Source organism: Macaca mulatta, chromosome 11 (genome assembly GCF_049350105.2).
Source record: "Macaca mulatta isolate MMU2019108-1 chromosome 11, T2T-MMU8v2.0, whole genome shotgun sequence".
In the NCBI taxonomy this organism is placed as follows: Eukaryota; Metazoa; Chordata; class Mammalia; order Primates; family Cercopithecidae; genus Macaca; species Macaca mulatta.
In genome coordinates, this window is record NC_133416.1 from 33,008,631 (window position 1) to 33,032,854 (window position 24,224).

General features: G+C 37.0%; 1 protein-coding gene across 1 annotated transcript in view; it reads right to left on the bottom strand.

Annotated features, from left to right (window-relative positions):
* Positions 1-4,432: 4,432 nt before the first annotated feature.
* Positions 4,433-24,224, bottom strand: part of IPO8 (importin 8) — a 66,834-nt gene continuing 47,042 nt past the window's right edge. The window contains 5 exon segments of the mRNA NM_001257497.1: positions 4,433-6,406; positions 7,346-7,462; positions 9,516-9,719; positions 12,420-12,625; positions 14,943-15,163. Of these exon segments, the coding sequence (NP_001244426.1) occupies positions 6,309-6,406; positions 7,346-7,462; positions 9,516-9,719; positions 12,420-12,625; positions 14,943-15,163 (846 nt within the window). The 3' untranslated portion in view covers positions 4,433-6,308.

Genomic DNA, 24,224 nt, shown 5'->3' on the forward strand with positions numbered 1-24,224 from the left:
CATTTTATGAGGCCAACATCATCCTGATACCAAAGCCTGGCAGAGACACAGCAAAAAAAGATAATTTTAGACCAATATCCCTGATGACATTGATGCAAAAATCCTCAATAAAATACTGGCAAATCGGATTCAGCAGCACATCAAAAAGCTTATCCACCATGATCAAGTGGGCTTCATCCCTGGGATACAAGGTTGGTTCAACATTCACAAATCAATAAACATAATCCAGCATATAAACAGAACCAAAGACAAGAACCACATGATTATCTCAATAGATGCAGAAAAGGCTTTTGACAAAATTCAACAGCCCTTCATGCTAAAAACGCTCAATAAATTCGCTACTGATGGAACGCACCTCAAAATAATGAGAGCTATTTATGACAAACCCACAGCCAATATCATACTGAATGGGCAACAACTGGAAAAATTCCCTTTGAAAACCGGCACAAGACAGGGATGCCCTCTCTCACCACTCCTATTCAACATAGTGTTGGAAGTTCTGGCTAGGGCAATCAGGCAACAGGAAGAAATAAAGGGTATTCAGTTAGGAAAAGAAGAAGTCAAATTGTCCCTGTTTGCAGATGACATGATTGTATATTTAAAAAACCCCATCATCTCAGCCCACAATCTCCTTAAGCTAATAAGCAACTCAGCAAAGTCTCAGGATACAAAATCAATGTGCAAAAATCACAAGCATTCTTATACATCAGTAACAGACAGAGAGCCAAATCATGAATGAACTCCCATTCACAATTGCTTCAAAGAGAATAAAATACCTAGGAATCCAACTTACAAGGGATGTAAAGGACCTCTTCAAGGAGAACTACAAACCACTGCTCAGTGAAATAAAAGAGGACACAAACAAATGGAAGAACATACCATGCTCATGGATAGGAAGAATCAATATCGTGAAAATGGCCATACCGCCCAAGGTTATTTATAGATTCAATGCCATCCCCATCAAGCTACCAATGAGTTTCTTCACAGAATTGGAAAAAGCTGCTTTAAAGTTCATATGGAACCAAAAAAGAGCCCGCATCTCCAAGACAATCCTAAGTCAAAAGAACAAAGCTGGAGGCATCACGCTACCTGACTTCAAACTATACTACAAGGCTACAGCAACCAAAACAGCATAGTACTGGTACCAAAACAGAGATATAGACCAATGGAGTAAAATAAACTTAAGGCATTATGACCCATGTTAAGGATTTTCTCTTTATCCTAACGCCATTAAGGGATCTTAATCAGGTTTTTGATACAATCAATATTTTGCATTTTGAATAAATCACTCTATTGTGTGAATAGGTTAAGAATGGTGCTATGGGACAGAAGAGCAGATGTAAGAGCTAATATTTGAAGATTCTAGAATATTCTAGCAAAGCAATGGTTGTAGCTTACACTAAGGTGACATCGAGAGCAGCAGAGACTCAAAATATATTTTGAAGAGCGAATCAGTGAGACATAGTAAGTGTTTTAAGTGTTTGGGTCTGGGGAGTGAGGAAGTGGAGTGAAGATGAACAAGCTTAAAAATTAAATAGAGAAGAATGAGGCCATAAGGGGAAAGGAAAGGAAAAGAACAGCTGGAGTTAGAAGAAGGTGCTTTGCCATGCAGACTACAGAAAGAGAGGTCTGAAAAAAATAACCTACCTGGAATGCTGCTGCACATAGAAACTGTGCACTAGATTTAGGAACAGAAAGCAGGGAGCACAGTGACCCACAGACAACAGCTCCCTTCCAGCGGCATACATCTACTTCACCATCCAGCTGCTGTTGCACACTTGTTTTCTCCACAGGAACCTATCTCCAAGATCTTATTTGTGGCCTCCGAGATGCCTCTAAGATCCAAACTCATTGGCAGAACGTCAATCATCCATTTGTTCATGTGTTCATTCTATTGACCACGCTTAGCCACCAGATGCAGGGCATTAGAAAGACAACAAAACATGTCTACAAAATATTAATACCACATAAAGCACAATCTCTGCCCTCAAGTCTATAATCAATGGTGTGAGCAATTCAAGGCCAAACAAAACACATACCAGTGGTGTGGAAAAGAGGAAAGAGCTCATTCCGATGGCAGGGATTACCCACATGTGAAGGAATTCTAGTTCATTGGCATGCTGTATGTCAAACTGTATGGAAATAAACTGTATGGAAATCAGGAGGGATGAGGGTCCAGCTGCTGGCAGTTCTCAGGAGAGAAATGACTGGCAAGGAAGAGAAACTGAGGGTACTGCCCACACTCACTAGGCAGTAGGAATGGTGGGTCACTCTAAACTTAAGAGTGATGTGTTGGGACACTGGGCCACAGTGGACAGGTGCCTGTGAGGCCCTACTGTGTAGTGCCGTTTCTCCCCAGGTTTTCCCTTCATAAGTAGGGAGGTCCAGTGGGGAAAGTCTCCATAAGGTCACTCCTGCCCGAGTTGCTCTCAGCCCCTGCATATTCCATAGCCTAAAGAAAGTTTCCAATTTCCAGCTCTTGAGGGGCATCCATCTACTTGTGAAAATCTTTTTCAAGTTGGATGACCTCCAAGATGAGCTTCTTCCCATGTGTCCGGCAGGGAGCATGTGCATCCTCTTCTCTTCCTCCTTGATGTTTGGGCTTGCACTCCCTCTTCTTAACAGGACAGCCCTTTCCTTCCTCTAGCTGCACTGCTGTCTGGCCTGGACTCTCAGACTACCCAGACACATGCCTTCTGTCACCGACACACCTTTCCTGGCTACAGGATCAGCCATAGTTGCCCTTTGTGCTTCTTCCTCAAACATAGTCTAACTACAGAGTATAAGCCATCTCTTTATTTATTGATTTTGCAGCCTTTCTTGCTAGCAGACTGCCTAGAAAGTTCCCAACCCACCCAGGCAGCATTTGTACAGCAGTTTCAATGGAGAGAGTAAGGTGGGACAGAAAAGATTGCTATTTAAGGCTCAACTAATTTTTAATGCATGAAACATTCATGCATACACACACATGCACATACATGGTCCTAACATGGCCAAGTTTCCCTTTTATGCCTGGATTATTCAGTCTCCCTTGCTAAACAGCAAACTGTACTATAATTCATTATATTACTTAATGACAATTTAAAATAACTGTTTTCTTAGGAATTTTCACTGATTAACAATGTAATGGGTCTTATCATCATGCAAGTACAAGTATGTGCTCCATGACCCTTCAGTCAATAATGGACTACATAAATGACAGTGGACCCATAAGTGAATGGAGCTGGAGAATTCCTATCACCTAGTACTTACTATACTTGCTATTTTAGTGCATACTCCTACTTACTAAAAAAGTTAACTGTGAAACAGCCTCAGGCAGGTCCTTCAGTAGGTGTTCCAGAAGGAGGCATTGCTACATAGGAGATGACCACTCCGTACATGTTATTGCCCATGAAGTCCTTCCAGTGGGACAAGATGTGGAGGTGGAAGAAAGGGATATTGGTGATCCTGACTCTAGGTAGGCCTACACTAATGTGTCTGTGTCTTAGTCACTAACAAAGTTTAAAAAGTAAACACATTTTAAAAATAGACAAAAGCTCATAGAATAAGGATATTAAAAAGGAAAATGTTTTTGTACAGCTGTACAATGTGATTTAAGCTAAGTGTTATTACAAAAGAGCTAAAAAGTTAAAAGTTCACAAAAAGTTACAGTAAACTAAGATTATTGAAGAAAATTGTTTTATAAATTTAGTGTAGCCTAAGTGTACAGTTTTATAAAGTCTACAGTAGTGTGCAGCAATGTCCTAAACATTCATGTTCACTCACCACGCAAAGCAGCTCTCAGTCCTGCAAACTCCATTCATACATTTTTATCTTTTATATCACATTTCTAGTGTACCTTTTGTGTTTAGATACATAATTACTTACCATTGTGTTACAATTGCCTATAGTATTCAGTATAGTACAGTAACATGCTGTACAGGTTTGTAGTCAAGGAGCAATAGGCTATCCCATACAGCCTAGGTGTGTAGTAAACTACACCATCTAGGTTTGTGTAAGTAGACTCTAGGATGCTCACACAATAACAAAATGCCCATGAAGCATTTATAAGAACATATCCATTATTGACACATGACCGTATTACCAGTCCAGTTTTGACCAGTAATAATTTGGTAGTAGACCCATCAGAAAATTGCACCATTTTAGTGATATCTTCCTTTCCTTCCAGGTCCCACTGTGGTTGAACGCTCTGTCCCTTTCCAGAGAGCTCTGACACCCTTGTGCAGACCTCCTGGTTCATGAGATGGGCTCTCACTCCCTACTTCTCTCCATGTATTAGCTGTTCCTGATAAGCCCTGGTTACCCTCCCAGACCTACAGTCCACTGTGCTTCAGGTCCCCAGATGTCAGGAAAACATATTGATGGGTTATTATCAACTGCTTAAAGCACCTCCACATTTCAGAAAACATTTCACACAGAAGAGTTCAGAATCCTGGGAATCAGTCCGCATTTTATTTTATAGTACATTCATATAAGTTCCTGTATTTCCAAGGTAACCAGGTCACATTCAGGTTAGCACTGCTGGTAACAAAATCATACAACTACCCTGGCTTCAAAAACAAGATAGGGTGATGCACATTAATACCTCTTTCCCTTTGATACTGCAGAAGACAATACATCACAAAATAAAATCTCAAAAATCACATGCCTTTTACAATCCAGTGTGAAGGCATACCATTTATGTTAAAATTAGACCATGTGGAACATGAGAATAAAGAGTTTGAAAGCTCTCTAAAATTTCTCCCAATGCCATCTTTCGCTTCTAATGCCAGTTGGCATGTTCAGCTTCAATGCCTTGGGAAGGGAGGGGCAGAGGAAAGCAGGGGGTCACAGAACTCCAAAACTCATGGTTTTCCAGGCTACTTCTATAGAGATTACTTAACCTAAAATTCTAAAGAGTTAATATGCATGAGGGATGGTAATATAGGAAGCACCTGAAAAAAATTCCTCCAGTCACTGATGGGAAATTTAAGCTGTGAATTTTTGTGAATTTTCAATTTCACAGAAAGGAAAATCTGTATCACATCTAGTAATATGTTAAGTTCTGAAGATACATTTTTCATTTGGCTGAATAAAAACCCTATGATCCATGTTCTGGTCTTGAACCAGGTCAGAAAAACAATGTAATCTCCATCTGTAATATTTCCTATAGGCCACCTAAGAGTGCAGCCACCCCAACCATTGAAAATTTTGAGAAGTCAAACTGAGCTATAATAAAGACACAAACAAATCAGGTAGGGGAAAATCCAAAGATGTGAGAAAGTGAGAAGTTAGATTTGTTTGGGTCTTTTTCCTAGATTAAAAAAAAAAATACATCATTATAAAATGCTTTGAACCGTGGTCCAACACAGCTGGAATGACAAGTTATTTAACATACAAGTCCCCATCCAGAAAGACAGTGTGCTTATGTAGCACCTTTCTCTTAGAAGTTCAATGTGCTTTAGGTATGATTATCAATTAATTGCATAATTACATTATTCAGAATATACTCCGACTTACTGCTGACTCCACTGACTAAAGAGCCCCTGCCACTTGCTGCCAAGAAATTGAGTCCTGAACTTACAAGGTTAGGAGTGAAATTGGTATGTGTATTTGTTGACCCCAAAAGAAATACCACCCCTTTTCAAGGCAGAAAAAAATGAGAGAAGAGGGAGTAAGACACTTCTTTAAAAAGCCACGAAACATCTTATGAAAAACCAGAGCCAGTGCATATTTTATAATACAACCCCTGAAAACAGCCCCCAGCAGCAGGGTGAGCAGAGGGAGCAGTGAAGATTTGGAAACCAGAGTGACTTGCAGTAACTGCCTAACAATAAATTCACAGAGTAAAACGCAGAATAGTCGACATATAACCAAGGTTTATGTTGTATCTAGAAATATGTTTTATGCTTTAAAAAAAATTGCAATGCACTCCAAAAATTTTTTTCTGATAATTCATGTACAACAGAAGGCACTGTTATCCGTATAAATCCATTGATTCTGCATGGCAAAAACCTGAGACGTGCAAGTCGATCCAATCCTCTAAAACGACCTTGGGCATTCAGCCTTTGGAACATATGGTTTGTCCTTTTCAGTCCAATGATTGTTTTTCTTTCATTTCATACTTACAGTAGCTGTTTAAATATATATTTCAGGGTGACAAAGGTCAAAGGGGAAAGAGTAGATAAAAGTGCTGCCTAATGCCAAATGGTAGCTGGTACAGCAGGAGGGCCCTGAAAGCAGCCCCCTCATTTCATCCCCTTGACCCTCACACTCCTTTTGTGAAATAAAATGCAGTGATGACAATTGGTCAGCTGATGTTCTTTCCTTCAGTTGTTGCTGGGCACAGTCCCAAAGTTAAATGCGGAGAGGACTCCTTTGTTTTCAAAGGTGAAGCCTCCCTGTTGTTCAATCTTCTTCTTTGCTTCTAGCATTTTTCAAAAGAAAAGGGGAGAAGAAAAAAAAAAGAATGCTTAAGGTGACGAAGTTGGAGATGACCCAAAGGAGCCAGATTGTTTATATGCTTAGAACTGTGAAAGAATGTGACTCGTAGTATTAGTTATTCTGCCAAAGAAGAACTAAGAATAACAGACCCATGTCAATAAGGTGGTATGTTCACTACCATCGGAACATCTGCAAAAAAACGAGTAAAAAGAAAACACATCTCAGAGTTGGATTCTACTTCACTGTCTCTACTGCTGAAAGAGGGCCCAGATTTCTCATATCAGGAGGGCTGATCGAGAATCTGCACAGAACTGAAGATCTAAGTCCATGCAGAAGAACCAGCATTCTAAACTCTAGATGTCTAGTTTGCAATGTTTCCTACTAAAATTTTTTTGTAACTACAAAATCGTTTCCAACGACAATCTACAAGTAACTATAATAATCAACATAAAATAATTCCTCCAGCTTAAAAACTGAAAATTAACAACAAGAAACAATGTCAAATAAAGCCCAACAATGAGAAATGGAGGACATTCCATTTCCAGGAATACAAGCTCCTAGGAAGAATTCATCAAGTGCCTTTGGCCCACGGCTGAAATGTTTAGGGGAGCGATCCAGCTGATTAAGTTTCCTTCGGCAAGACTTATCCCAACCCTTACTTTGTACCTTTACCTCCAACATACGATATGAATGTGAATGAGAACACCACTAGGAGATACATATTAATGTGCAGGTTTTTGCAAAGTTAAGACATCATGAGTGATTAAAACAATCATACAATAATGACAATTCCTTATTATCTTAAAGGGTGAGTCTCTAACAATTTTAAAAACAGTGTTTAGGTGCCACCTGGCTCATCAAATAAGGCTGACTGTTGGCACTGTGACACATGCACTTCACTCTGGAGGTTACTCTGGCTGACCTGCCACCGTCCGTCGGTGCTCTGCCAGTGTGTACACCTCCTGCAGTGCTGTCCGCTGATCCTCGCTGAGTGGTGCCATCAGCAGCTGGTACCAGGCAGCATCTCGACTCTGCACAGCTGTTGCAATTGGGGAGGAAAAGACAGGAGGGTACAGTGACTATTAATTTAGAGAACAAGTAGTAACATGATCAAATTACAAAGAAATTATCCCAGACAGTAACAAAGAGTACAGTACTACAATACACACAAGGTAATGAAACTTATGCCAACAAAGGATTATTTCTGAGTACCCACTTCGTACCCAGCTATGTGGGATATCAAAGGAAGGTAACGATATTGCAAATCTCTAGTCTGCCTAGTTCTCTGTCTCCTTTGCTGTCTTCTATGGATGTTCTCTAAAATCCAGAACACCTGTACTCACTCATTACCATTTTCCTCTGGAATTGTCATACTACCTGCAGCTTCAGCATTGCTACCACCCCAAGGACCCAAATCTGTACCTCTAGCAAAAATCTTCCCCTAAGCCTCCTGGACGGTTCCATTTGAATAGCTCATCTCAAACTCAACACAACTAAAACCAAATTGAACAATTTCCTCCCAAACCTTCTATCTCTCCATTTATCTCACCAGTTCTATTAGTCTCCCCGTCAACTACTGTCCATTCTTTAACATCTCTGAGCATGCCCTCTCCACACCCAAAGCTCTGCTTCTTTCTTACTGTCTTTCATCTATACGCTGCTTTCCATCAAATGTCACCCTCCCCATTCCAGGTCTCTATACACCTAAATTAATAAAGTGATCTCCTTTGGCTCCCACATCTAGTCCTTTCCAGTTTTTCTCTGCACATAATCCATCACCGGATAACTCCCCTGAAATGACTTACCACATCTACAAGGTCACCGCCTCAGAACACAACTTTCAACACTACTCCAATGGGCAATGGGATGGACCACCTCAGTCCAGAATTCAAGGCCACTATAGCCCAGTCCAACTGTATTCCTTCAGTGTTTAAGCAGTGGCCCCTACATGCTGGTTTAAAGCTGCTTGTCACTTGAGAAGCATCTTTAAAAATACATCTCCTGAGATCCTACTCAAGATCTAAAAGCTTTCTTGGTGATTATGACACACCCATGTCTGGAACTACACTAGGGCACACCTTCCATATTTCCATCTCCACGTTTATGCTGTTATATTTGCCCATGCTTTGGAATATAGTTTCCTGTGCTCTCTGCCTCCAATTCCTGTGAATTTCAATAAACACATCTAGGTAGTTTTTTCTTCATTAATGTTATTTGTAGCAACACTACAAAATTGTTACTAATATTGCCTTATTAGTAACAACATTTACGCATAAGGATGTTCATTTTAATAACCCTCATAATGGCAAAAACATTGGAAACAATCTTAAATGTCCCACAGTGGAACTAAATTACAATATAACTATGGAAATACTATGTAACCATAAAACAAATAATCTATATTAATGAGATTTAAAATAATTTATTTGATTAATAACTTTCTAAATAGCCTCATTGGCTTGTTTTTATTCTGTAAATTTTCCATTTCCATTTTTCCACTAGGTTACTGGTCTTACGCATTTGAGGATGGCGTCTGTACACTGTGTACGTTATGCCTATTATGCATATGTGGCAAATATTTTCTCCCCCCAATCATTTATGAGTCCTGTAACTGTAATTAAACTGTCCTTTGTTGTATAAAATTGGCAAATTACTTACATAGTAAAAAGTCACTGTCTTATGCTAGCAATTGCATTCTACAGATTGTGAATAACTAATAGGTTGTTAGCTACAACTTTTAAGCAACACATGCCTGAAGCACTTCATTCTTTGCTATAAAAATGCTTGCCCATTTATGCCTAAAGGATGAACAAGATACACAGATACTCCATATATTACTTTTGCAAGGACAACCTACAGGTTCACCCTGCTACTTCTCAATGATGAAAATTGCTAGGATTGGGGGATAGGTGTTCATTATTTTAATTTCTATCATTTCATATATGTTTGTTTGGGGATTTCTATCATAAGGAATAAACAAAAAAATTTTTTAAAGAATCTAGACCAATCTTGGGCAGATATCAAAACAGGAAGAAGTGAAGAAAGAGTTTAGAAAAAAAAAATATCAGAAGATGTGGGAAATAAAGACATACTTATCAGAGCTTGTGTAAAAAACTGATATTCATCCACACTATTGTCAAGGTCAAGTGGAGTACTGAACCCCTCAAGCGCGGTTTCTTCCAATACTTCTTCATCCCAATCATCATCTTCCTCCTCCTCATCTTCGCCTCTTCCATTATTTGACTGCATCGCTTGAGCAGTTACATTCGTCTCCTCTTCATCACTTGAAATCTCCTCTGTGAACCCATTAATTATTTAAAAAGAATCAAAACACATACGGACAAAATATAAAATTTCGTGACAAAAACCAAAGACTATAAAACTATACTCTGGAAAGGAAAAAGATCTTCCACAAAATTTTAATAAAAATAAATCTTATCTCTGGTGTAAAGAGGAGAATCAAAAAATAAAAATAAAAAATAAAATAAATAAACCTTATCTTTACTGTAGAGTTTGCTAAGTTGAGAATGTCCTTATCTTCCTCACTGAAAACAAGTTCCCTAAACCTGTTATCCAGATGAACATTACTACTGTTAGGCTATGCACGTTCATTAATACAAGAATATTATTCAATTGCATATTTCAAAATTACCTTTGTTTAAAACAAAAGTGACTGTACAGTCTGTGCAAGTGTTTTAAACAATGGCTTCCTATTGAGAATTCAGTCCTCTTAATTAACTGAGTTGATTATAAACTGCTTAGAAATGCCCAAATGAGATCATTTCTGCTAGTAGAAACAGTAAAAATACAGATCCAGCCATCCCACTTCAGGGTATATATCTAAAATATTTGAAATCAGTATGTAGAACAGATGTCAGCAGCCCTGTGTTCACTGCAGCATTATCAGCATTATTCACAATAGCCAAGTTACAGAATCAACCTAAGTCAACAACAGATGAATAAAGAAAATGTGGATTCTTTAAAATGAAACACTATTCAGCTTTTAAAAAGGTAATTCTGTCATTTCCAACAACATGGATGAACTTGGACATTATGATAAGCAAAATAAGTCAGGCACAGAAAGACACATACTGCCTGTTCTCACTTATACATAGAATCTAAAACAATCAAACTCATAGAAAGAGAAAGTAGAATGGTGGCTACCAGAGGCTGGAGGTGGTGGGAATGAGGGAATGTTAGTAAAAGGGTACAAAGTCTCAGACAGGAAGAATTAGGTTTTTGTTTTGTTTTGTTTTGTTTTTGGTATCTATTGTATAGCATGGTGAATAGAGTTAATAGTATATCGTACTTTTCAAAATTGGCAAGACTGTAAATTTCAAATGTTCCCACCATTAAAAAGGCTATTTAAGGTGATGGATATATTAGTTTGATTTAATCATTCCACATTATATTCACAAATCATAACATCACTTTGTACTCCACAAATATATAATTTGATAATTTATAATAAAAAGAAATAGCAAAAATATAAAGAAAAATAGTTAGCTACATGTGGCTTGAAAAGTTAAAAACTTGAACTACATTATGTATCACCATGGATTCTGTATCTATTTTCAGTATCAATCTGTTCCTAGCAGTTAGATTGTAACTGAAATACTGGAACAGGAAGGCAGTCAATGCGGAACAAAAATCAAGATAAGAGAGAAATCCTGGAGTAAACCCAAACCAGGTAATATTAACCTAAAACTAGTTCTATTATACACATCATACTGAAGCAGGTAGATTGAACTAGGTAGTTTTAGGAATAAGGCACTTAACCATAGTTTGGACCAAATACACGAAAAAATGCATGGCAAATTATAACTATTAATACAAAAAGACTGAGAAATACCTCCAGGAGTTAATCATTCCATACTTTAGTAGGAAATACAAGAAAGTCTGGGATATTACTAGAAAATTTTCCCTCAAGCCATATAGTATAAGCCAATAAAGAGTTACCAAACCAAGAAATTAGAGATAACACACCTGAAAAAACAAAAGAATTCTACAACTGCTGACACATAGTTAGCTAAAAACAAAACAAAACAAAAGTCACACATGCAACACTTCTAATAAAGAAGCATTTCTTCAAAAGACCTACATAGATTTTAGAAAAACAAATTAGAAGCTGTATTTTGTGCTGGGGAGTGGAGAAAGGGTAGTTTATAATCCCTGGTATATGAACAAACTGGGATGATGCCAGTTAAAAGTGTTTTAAATCTATACATGCTAAAATCGCAGAATTTAGCATCGAAAATAGAGCTATATGTTTACCAGGAAGAGTTCTGATCTTTCTCAGCTAACGAGGTCTCTGTTTTTAACCAGGAGAGGAAAAACTCCACCTGGAATTGGAGAATGCTACTTCCTACTCTCTAGCAAGTAGCTCTGCAATCTCATCATTAAACAAAACAAAGGTCTAATATTCAACTCGAACAATCTTACTCTGATTCTCAATTAAGTAAATCCACTTCATTTAGGTACTTTCCCTTAATTTATATTTAAATCGCAAATATATCTCTCAAATATAATGTTGATAATGAGTCACCTAAGAACCGTTACAAAAAAGAAAAAAAAGACACTCTCTACTAATCTGTGGTACTAACACTTCAGCTCTTAATCTAATGATTCATTTAACTCATGGCTGCTGTCTTGATGAGGCTGTTAGCACAAACAAGAACATTAGATACTAGATTGCTAACTTTTAGTCAAGACCATTTGATTGTTATAAATGTGTTTCCTAATGTGTAACAACATCTATTAGGCTCCATAAAAAAAAAAATCACTGAGTATATTAGGGGTCAGAAGGTGCACAAATCTAAATTTATATCACATGATACAATTAATAGCAAGTCAACCAAGCCCAAAATATTTCTTATATGTGCAGCAGACCGAAGAATGTAAATCTGTTTAATGTCTCCACATAGAATAGTATTCAAATAAAGTGCATACACAAATCAAAATCAATTGCAACATTCATTTCAATTAGAAGACTTTACCATTTTCTTCCATATCAGCTTTCTCTGCTTTTGAACGATCTTCCCGGTTTACCAGTTGTCTAGTAGCACAGACCTGCTTTAGGCCAAGGAAAAGGAAAAGAATTGAGGGAACAATCTGTCCCACCACAGCGTCTACTGCAGGAGGTCGATTTTGCAATTCCAGAAGGATACTCAGTCCTATTATACACATCTTCCGGTCATGATGTCTGCAAATTTTGAAGAAAAAAAAAATGTAGACATGAGAAGTGGAATAAAGAACAAATTCTGGAGAAACTAAAAAAAGAAATGTCCAAGGCATACTCTAAGGTTCATCTGTTGGTATTATACAGAAACATTCCCCATTTTGTACTGTATGAAACCCTATGTAAATCAAATTTTGTAAACCAATTATTTTCAAAGACCTATTGGGAGTCTGCAATTAACATGGTGAATCTTGCCACAATATCAATTTATAATTAATATAAATGTTATATATGGGCCTCGGCATAAGGAGTTTTAATAAAGCAGAAATACCTATATTTGACAGCATAAAAGTCCTATACAATGGGGGCGGGGGGAAGGAAGAGTTTCTTAGACTCTTCCAACATTAGATTGATCTACAAAGTTTCTCAGGACACATAATCTACCCAAACCCTAAGAGGTGAAAGATGGTTCAAAAACTCAGCATCTAGTAAGATAGTCAGCTGAACTTAATGTAAATAGTCTACTAAAGTCCTATGCTATAAAATAGCATAAGAAAAAAATAAGGATAAGGAAAATTCAGAAAGAAAAAAGTTTGACCAGTAAACATTAGACATTTTTCTCCTAAATGTTTCCTCTAAGTTGTTTAAAACTAAAAAATTAAGAATTAAAAGATAACATTGGCAAAACATTCTTAAAATTGTGTGAATAAAAAATTCACTTGCAGTGATTCAATTTGTTTAAAGTGAGAATAATATAACAAATCCAATAATGAATATTCTACAAGCTTCTGTTATTCTTCATTATTTGCATTTCTTGATTGATTCAAGTCACTAATGCCCAAGTACTATGCTAAAACAGAACTGTGCTTGACCTGAAGACCTTCTCATCCATGCAGCCCCTAAATACAGACCACATGGATCACAGCAGAAAAGATGATTATCAAGCAGGGCTCTAAAGAATCCAAGGAAGCACAACCCAAGGACTCCCAGTCTACACAATAGCAGGGAAATTGCTTCCAGTGCTAATAAAGACATAAGAGGACTAACTGCTTAACTTTAAATGACCAAATCTCTATTCCCTAAATCTTTCTCAGAGATAACTTTAAGAACAATTTCTTTGAAAGTATGTTCTTCCCTTCAAGGTTTTAATAACAAATCTCAATAAGGGATAAATTCCAGTGTCCTGCAAGTAGAAAAATTAGAACACACATAGCAGCTTGTAAATATGTTCCCCCATTCCTATCGCCCCATCCTAATCCAGGCCTCCATCTTCTCCTGCCTGTGGCAGCAATGTCTTAACTACTTCGGGGAGTCTGTTCCTCTCAGGAAATTTTTCTAAATGATCTCTCACAAAACAATACTATTCATTTCCAGTTAAATATTAGATAGTGTTTTAAAACAAATTAGACAGCTAGCTCAATTTCTAGCATAACACAATCACTAATCTGTGTTGGGTGACCTGAGGTGGGCACATAACACTAATTGGAATCTCACTCTTCCTATTTTTTTGAGACGGAGTCTTGCTCTGTCAGCCAGGCTGGAGTGCAGTGGCGTGATCTTGGCTCACTGCAAGCTCTGCTTCCCGGGTTCACGCCATTCTCCTGCCTCAGCCTCCCGAGTAACTGGGACTATAGGCACGCACCTGCCACCATGCCCGGCTAATTTTTTTTTTTTTGTATTTTTTTAGTAGAGACGGGGTTTCACCGTGTTAGCCAGGATGGTCTCGATCTCCTGATCTCGTGATCCACCCACTTCGGCCTCCCAAAGTGCTGAGATTACAGGCGTGAGCCACTGTGCCCGGCCTCACTCTTCTATTTTTGACAATTACGAGAGTGCTTCACATAAAACCAAATTCTCCTACTCGCGCAGCACCTGAGATACAAATAACAAGCCTTCTGACCCCACTTTTGAGAACAGGCATCCTTGAGATCTGCAAAGAGTTAAACATTCTGTGACATTACATTATATCTTTGCCAGAGGGGTACCTTCCTTAGAAATCCGACTCCATTTAGAATGTTTTTACCCACTGACACTTAATCATGGAACCCAGACAGACAATTAATTCTTGTTGCCTAGAGATACAATGATACACTCATGTTAAAAAAAAAAAAAAAAAAAAAAGGCAGGAAAGGGCTACATCTAATTTTCAGAGCCTGCATTGTTTCCACTAGATTACCCTGCTGAAAAGGATTCTTAATCCTCTAAAAATTAAATATTGACAATACACTAAAAATAATTCCTAAGACATGAAAATTATCTTTGTACATGCTATTATATGCAAATATTAAAAAGCAAACTTTCCAGAAACAGAAAAGAAGTGTAAAACCCAAAAGACACATACCCAAGAAAACAATCTGTATCATTCATCCATTGATTTATAAACTGTACAGTGATAGGTCCAGGGTTGTGAGGCAACTGAATTCGTTCTAAAGTATGTAGCAGCAAATCAGGGTTGTAGTACAAGGCAGCAATTGCAACCTGAAGACACATGGTACGAAGCTCACTAGTTTTGACCCCTCGAGTTAATCTCTCCAAAACAAGTTGAACGAAGAGTGGAATGCACTAGAAGACAAAAAGAAAAAGAGAGTCAACCACACAGATAGCCCAAGTAACTTTTATAGAAAGCTGTATATTGGCAGAGTGTCCTCAATAAATAAGACAGTCTTAATGGCAATGAGACTTTTGACTAAATCATTTTAGAGTTATTTAAAATATTTATATTATAAAAACCTAGAGAGACTAACTAGACAAAAACAAGTCCTATAGCAGTGCCAGAAAATCTCCTTCCTTCTTAAGTAAATTAAAGTCAGCTGAAGATTGTCCTGTAAGAGTCCACGCTCAAATGGTGTCAATAATCCCTATGTGGACACAGCCACTTGCACATCTAAGGTGAAATCACTGCATGTCATTTTCTTTGACAAATTAAATTGGAAAGAAATAAATGGGACTGAAACTAATTATGATGTAATCAGATTGTTTTTGAGAAAGAAAATTCCTGTTGGTATAAGATGAAAAAGGCTGAAGAAAAAATGGTGGAGCCTGAACATTAAAAAAATACCTGACTCCAATTCTAAAGTGCAATATTGATGAACTAATTTTACTGGAACGATTTCACAATAGTTACTTTCAGTTAAAGGGGATGAGCTGAAATGATTTGTATAAAATAAAATCTGAGGTCTTACTATAAGCCCCTTTTTAAAATAAACTTTAAAAAAATCAAGGTTTTGTGTAGAAATTTAAGAGTTATATTTATTATTTTCTTTTTAGTAGGCCAAAAGGCATATATATCTGGGTCAGCAGACTATTAGTCTGGTTTAGGATAACATATTGAATCAAAATACATGACTACACATACTTTTAAGACTATAAAGCTCTTTACAAAGATAACTAGTTTAACTCTACGTCTACTTATGCTGATACAACATATTCTGTGTTCTAATTTGAGATAACACATATAAGCTATGTTAAAAATTATTACCATGGTCAAATAATTAGGTGTGGATAAACGCAGCCACAAGAAAATATAAATTAAGTTTGAAAAGCTCTTTTCAAGATGTTTTAAAACTAAAGTTTCAAAATTACAGCTACATGGGAGAAATAAGTTCTGGTGTTCTATAGCACTATGAGATGACTATAGTTAACAGTAATGCATAGTTTCAAATAGCTAGGAGGAGGACATTGAATGTTCCCAACACAAGGAAATGATAAATGTTTGAGACAATGGATATGCTAATTACCCTGATCAGATCACTGCACATTGTATCAAAACATCACTATGTATTCTATAAACATACAATTATGTCAATTTAAATAAATAGAAAATAAAGTTTCATTTTCACAAATATTTACTATTATACACAAAGCCATAAGAACATAAAGGAATTGTGAAGTTTTAGAACTAGTAAAAGAATTCCATTATATTAAAACAAAATCGATTATGGAGGCTGGTTGGACAACTACGTAAATGCACAATTAGAGCACTGTGCAGCTGCAGAAGGAATGCAGAATATCTCTATATGCTACTACGAAGTGATCTGCAGGATATGTTACTTAGTGTAGAAGGCAACACAGGAAATGTATAGTATGCTACCATTTACCTAAGAAGGCAAGGCGAGAATATCTATTTTTTGTTTTTGTTTTGTTTTTTAATGAAAGGATGAACTAAAACTAGGGGAAGAAACAGGAGAAGAAGGGTAGAGGAATAGGGTGGAAGCTGGACTTCTCTGAATATACCTTGTCTTATAAATTAGACCTTAGAACTGTGTCTATGCTTCACATATCCATTACCAAAAAATTAAGCTATTTCTTTGTTTGTTTGTTTTGGAGACAAAGTCTTGCTAGAGTGCAAGGCTAGAGTGCAAATTAAGCTATTTCTAAAAATTAAGATAAAATGAAGCAAGTGAATCAACCAAACGAGGATTATTTTAGTAACTTTAAATTTTAATTATTTGACTGTATTTTCACTGTATATTGCTAGTGTATGAATATAGCTTAGAGATAAAAACAACTACTAAAAAAACAAACAATAGTAACCCTTTCTTGGTAACAAAGTTGGTATAATTAGTCTGAGGGTAAATGTATCCATTAGTGGGATAAAGCAAGCAAGTAATTAAGATGAGAACCAGAATTTTTGGTGTGGGAGATATAGAACAGTATCAAGTAGGTTAAGGATAAAGAATGTAGTCATGAATTTGAATTAGAAATATCTGTGTGTGGCAGGGCACGGTGGTTCACGATTGTAATCCCAGCACTTTGGGAGGCTGAGGCGGAGGGATCACCCAAGATCAGGAGTTTGAGACCTGCCCGGCCAACATGGTGAAACCCCATCTCTACTAAAAATATAAAACTTAGCCGGGTGCGGTGGCAGGCGCCTGTAACCCCAGCTACTCGGGAGGCTGAGGCAGGAGAATCACTTGAACCCAGGAGGCAGTGGTTGCAGTGAGCCGAGATCACACCATTTGCACTCCACTCCAGCCTGGAGTACAAGAGCGAGACTTCATCTCAAAAAAAAAAAAAAAAAAAAAAATCTGTGTGTATTAGATGGAAACAATAGGCACGGGGACTCCAAAGAGGTAAAGAAGAGAGTGGAAGAGGGTTGAAAAATGACCTGTTGGGTACTGTGTTCACTATCTGGGCAACAGGTTCAACAGAAACCCAAACTTCAGCATCACACAATATATCCAGGTAACAAACCTGCACATGTACCCCCCACATCTAAAATTTAAAAAAAAAAAAGATTTATCTGTGTACATTAATGCTTTATTGACTAAAAAAGCCAAACAACATATTTCTTGGCTCTATTTTGTAGAAACATGGACCAATCCAATATCAATGAATATATATATAGTGATATATTAGTTACATACATTAATATGCATTAGTATATATGTAGCTAATTATCAACTTATTAATATGACATATAAATAGTATATATTATATGCATATTATATATATACACACACATATATTATACATACATATATATTTTAGATATATATGTATAGCAATGAATATCCCTTGTACCCAGCTCATAGTCTTGAATACCATTTCCCAGGCTAGAACAAGACATCTATAAGATAAGCCTGGAATATCTAGTCATACCAAGACAGCAAGGAAACTACCAAAGACTATTAAAATCAGGTTAAAAGGGCTCTCAAGACAAATTTAAGAGGCTCCCACTGGACAAAAATAAAACTATGTATACTTAAAATACACTGAAACATATAGAGTAAATTTGGATCTATACATTCATAAGGATACTAAATATTTTTAAAAACCAAACAACATAACATAACATTTTACTGATCATCTTTGGAGAATGCTAGGTAAGAAACTTATCTTGAATAATGGTAAATAAAGGGAAATACTCAAGCTGTTTCTCAGAGTAACCTGATAATTTATCAGAAAACATTTCTCTTTATAGGAATATTTCAGTTAATAAAGAAGAAATGACAGAATTAGAAGATCACCATCAGCAACACTAACATCACGAGAGACCACCAGACATACTGTGCCTCCGAGTAAAATTACACACCATCAGCCATGAAGTACATGAGCTGAGACTGCGCCATCAACACTACATGTAATCACCAATTTACAGGAAATTTAGAGGAATGGAATGCCAATCAACACAGTCCTTCAGCTATACTTGAGTGCACTGTAATGGTAACCTCACTAACGTAGCGATCACCTTGTGTCCTTAACTTTCTGATACACAAATTCTTGAATACTGCTATGGTCTCAATATGGTTTGTCCTCCCGAAACTCATGTTGAAATTTGATTCCCAATGTGGCAGGTTTTGGGAAGTGGGGCCTAGTGGGAAGTGTTTGAGTCATGGTAGTAGTCGACCCCTCATGAATGCCTTGGGGCCATTCTCCCGTTCTGATGTAATGAGCGAGTTCTCACTATCATTCTGGCACAACTGAATTACTTTTTGTGGGAAAGAACTAGTTCCCATGACAGAAGGTTGTTATAAAGCAAGGTCACCCCTGGGTTTTGCCCCTTCGCATGTATCCACTTCCCCTTTGACCTTCCACCACATTGTGATACAGCACAGGCCATATCTTGCCAGCTTCTGGTGTACAGAATGGATTCTAAAGGATTCTAAAGTCTTTGGCGTGGATTTATTCTATAGCCTTCTGAACCTCTCCCCAACCTATGTTTCCATTATTAAATCCTATTGCTCAGAACCCTCCAAAATCCAGTAAACAGAACTAAATCCTTCTTTAGCCCCGTTCATGTCTTGTGCTTTACTACCTTCTTATTTTGTTAACATCATAATTTCTTTTCACCTCCACTGTAACACCTAAAAAGTACATAATAACAAAGGGGGAAAAGAGCCTTCACCTGTTGGGGACAGGTGGTAGTTCACACCTGTAATCCCAGAACGTTGGGAAGCTGAGGCAGGATCACTTGAAGCCAGGAGTTAGAGAGCGGCCTAAACCACATAGTGAGACCCCATCTCTACAAAAAATTTGAAAATGAGCTGGGCTTGGTAGCATATGCCTGCAGTCAGTCCTAGCTACTCAGGAGGTAAGATGGGAGGATCACTTGGGCCCAGGAATTTGAGGTTACAGTGAGATATGATTGCACCATTGCACTCCAGCCTAGGCAACAGAGTGAGATCCAATCTCCATTAAAAAAAGTTTTTAAATAAATATCAGTAATACTTTATGATTTTTTAGAAAGGTCATAATTTTTTTGTCACTAATACCCCAATAAAGCTTGGGGGTAAGGAGAAGTCATCCTCAAAAATAATGAAGATTTTGGTGGTACGTAAATAAGAGGAAGCTCTATTGAGAGCAAAAAGATGGGCCAGCAGTTCACCAGAGATGGCCAAGAAAAGAGACAGTCAAAGCAAGGCCCCTTGGGTCCAAACAAACCTCAAAGAGGAACTTTGCTTTTTGGTGTTTTTTTTTTTTTTTTTTGGAGATGGAGAAATTTTGCTCTTGTCACCCAGGCTGGAGTACAATGGCACGATCTCGGCTCACTGCAAACTCCGCCTCTGGGTTCAAGTGATTCTCCTGCCTCAGCCTCCCAAGTAGCTGGGATTACAGGCGCATGCCACCACGCCCAGGTAATTTTTATATTTTTAATGGAGACAGGGTTTCACTATGTTGGCCAGGCTGGTTTTGAACTCCTAACCTCCGGCGATCCACCAACCTCAGCCTCCCAAAGTGCTAGGAATAAAGGTGTGAGCCACAGCACCCCATCACAAAAATGAACTTTGAAAACAGCAAATCAGCCATCATAATGCTTAAAGAATAAAAGAAACTACTGTTAAAGAAAGCTATGAGACAATATCTCAAAGATAAAATTTCAGTAAAGATACAGGCATTGTAAAAAAGAACCAGGCCAGGTGCGGTGGCTCACGCCTGTAATCCCAGCATTTTGGGAGACCTAGGTGGGTGGATTACCTGAGGTCAGGAGTTCGAGATCAGCCTGGCCAACATAGCAAAACTCCGTCTCTACTAAGAAAAAACGAAAATTAGCTGGTGTGGTGGTGCACGCCTGTAATCCCAGCTACTTGGGAGGCTGAAGCTCAAGAATCACTTGAACCCAGGAGGTGGAGGTTGCAGTGAGCCAAGATTGCACCACTGCACCCTAGCCTGGGTGACAGAGCAAGACTTCATCTCAAAAAAAAAAAAAAAAAAAAAACAGAGAGAGAGAGAACCAAAACCAAATAGAAATTCTGGACTTAAGAAGCATGCAAACATCTCAAATCAATAATCTAACCTGTTACTTTAAAACACTGGAAAAAGAACAACTAAATGAAAAGCAAGCAGACAGAAAAAAATAAGGATTAAAGTAGAAACTAATGAAATGGAAAACAGAAAAATAGAGAACAAAACCAAAAGTTAGCTCTTTGAAAAAATCAAAATTGATAAACTTTTAACTCAACTAAGAAAAAAATAGAGAAGACTCTAATAACTAAACCCAGGAACAAAACAGGGCCATTACTATGGACCCTACAGAAACAAAAAGACATAAGGAAATACTATGAACCACATGCAACGAATTAGATAAATTACATTGAAAAATTCCAAGATGCAAACTATTGAAATGAATTTAAAAAGAAATGTAAACTACAAATAGATCTATAACAAATAAAGAGACTGAATTGGCCATTTAAAACTACCCACCAAAAACAAAACAAAACAAAACAAAACACAGACAAAAATAGGCCCAGATAATTTTGCTGCTAAATTCTACCAAACATTTAAAAAAGAAGAGCAATCCTTCACAACTCTTTGAACAAAGAGAAAGGATGAACACTTCCCAACTCAATGAGTCCAACAATACTGATACCAAAGCCAGACAACAAACATCATAAGAAAAGAACGTTAGAGATCAATATCTTATGTATCAATAGTATTTATGCACATAAATACTTTTTAAAAACTACCAGGAAATTTAATCTAGAAATATATACAGAGATCATATTTGATAAGTATGATTTACACCAGGAATGCAAGTTTGATTTAAAATCTGAAAATCAATTAAGGCAATACATTTCTATTCTAAAAGGACAAAAACCACATGATCATCTCAGTAGATGCAGAAAAAAGCATTCTGCAAAATTCAACACCCTTTCATGATAAAAGCAACAAGTTAGCAACAGTCAAGAACTGAACCTGACAAAGTGCACATATGAAAAGCCCACAGGTAACATCAGACTTAATGGTGAAAGACTGAACGTGTTCCCTCCTAAGACCAGGAACAAGATGAGATGTCTCTTTTCATCATAGCTATTCAACATTGCACTCCAGATTCTAGCCAGGGCAATTAGTCAAGAAAAATAAGGGGCACCCAAACTGGAAAGGTAAAACTTATTTGTAGATAATACGATCCTGTTTATAGAAAATCCTAAAGAATCCACTAAAACACTATTAAAATAGTTCAGCAAGGTTTCAGGATACAAGATAAACATGCAAAAACAATTATATTTCTATACACTCACAACAAACCTGAAAATAAAACGACTCTATTTACAATAGCATCAAAAAGAAAATATATAAAAATAGTTTAGGAATAGAATTGAAAAACTTGTACTCTGATAACAACCAAACATTGTTGAAAGAAATTAAAGAAAACCTAAATAAAAGAAAGTCACCCCATGTTCAGGGATTGAAAGACTATTTTTAAAACAGAAATACTTCTCAAACTAATCTATAGATTCAGCACAATGCCTGTTACAATCCCAGCTGGCTTATTTACTGAAATTGACAAACAGATCCTAAAACTCGTATGAAAATTTAACGGACCCTGACTAGCCAAAACAATCTCACAAAAGAATGCAGTTACAGGACTCAAACCTCCTGACTTCAAAACTTACTACAAAACTAAAGTAATAAAGACAATGCAGTACTGAAATAAGAACAGATAAGTACATAAATCAAATAGAATGAGTATAGAAAAAACCCTCACATTGTGGTCAACTGATTTGACAAGAATGCCAAGACAATTCAATGGGGGAAAAATAGTCTTTTCCACAAATGGTGCTGAAACAACTTCATAACTACATGCAAAAGAATTAAAATGCAGACCCCTCCTCACACTATGTACAAAAACTAACTCAAAATAGATCAAGAGTCTCTAAATGTAAGAAAAAAACTATAAAACTCTTAGAACAAAAGAGGATAAATCTTCATGACACTGGAGCTAGCAATGTTCCTTAAATACGGCAACGGCCGGGCACAGTGGCTCAGGCCTGTAGTCGCAGCATTTTTCTACGAAAATTAGCCAGGTGTAGCAGCACGTGCCTGCAGTCCCAGCTACTCAGGAGGCTGAGGTGGGTGGATTTGGATGTCAAGGCTACAGTGAGCCAAGATTGTGCCACTTCACTCCAGCCCAGGTGATAGAATGAGACCCTGTCTCCAAAAAAAAAAAAAAAAAAAAAAAAAAAGACACCAACCACAAGCAATTAAAAAAAAAAAAAAAGACATCATCAAAATTAAAAACATTTGTGCTTCAAAGGACACCATCAAGACAAATTGGGAGAAAATTTTGCAAATGATACCAGATAACAGGCTTCAATGTAGAATATATAATGAAGTCCAACAACTCAATAAATAGACAAGTAATTACAAATGAGAAAATGATCTGATTAGACATTTCTCCAAAAAAAGATATACAAAAGGCCAATCAGTACATGAAACATGCTCAAGATCATTAGCCATCATAAAAATGCAAATAAAAACCACAATGAGACACTACTTCACAAATGAAATAAGTGCTGGCAAAAACACAAAGAAAGTGGAACCCTCTATCATTGCTGTAGGAATGGGAAATGGTGCAGCTGCTTTAAAAACAGTTTGACAGTCCCTCAAATGATTAAACACAGAATGACCATATTCCACTCCTAGGAAATGAAAACATATTCACACAAAAACTTGGACACAAAAGTTCCTAACAGCATTATTCATAATAGCCAAAAAGTAAAAATAACCCAAATGACCAACAACTGATGAATGGATAAAATGCGATTTAACCAAACAATGAAATATTATTTGGCATTAAAAGAAATAAAGTACCAATCCACACTACCACACAGATGAACCTTGAAAACCTATGCCAAGTGAAAGAAGCCAGTCACAAAGGACCACATATAAGATGATTCCATTTACATCAAATGCCCAGAATAAGCAAATCTATGGAGACAAAGCCATAGTGGTCGCCCAGAGCTTGGGGCAAGTGACTGTTACTGAGTTTTTTGGGAGAGGGGTGATGAAGTGTTCTAAAATTGTGATAACAGTTGCACAATTCTGTGAATACACTAAAAACCACGTATGTATACACTTTAAACGGGTGAACTGTATGGAATGTGAATTATATCTCAAAACTATTATAAGAAATACATAAAGCAAAACTTATAGAAAAGAAAAATTCACAATTTTACTTGAATATTTCAACATTTTTCTTAGTTATTGAACAACTTATCACAATAGTATCAAAAATTGCATTAATCTTGTTGAAAACAAGATTAAAAATGTATAACTTATGAAAAATATAAATTTTAGCCTTTTAAAATGGTCAAGAAATACTTTTTTCTAGAGTACCTTAATTTCTGGTTAGAAAAGGTACCTAGGAATATTTAAATAGAATACACAAAAACAAAGGGAA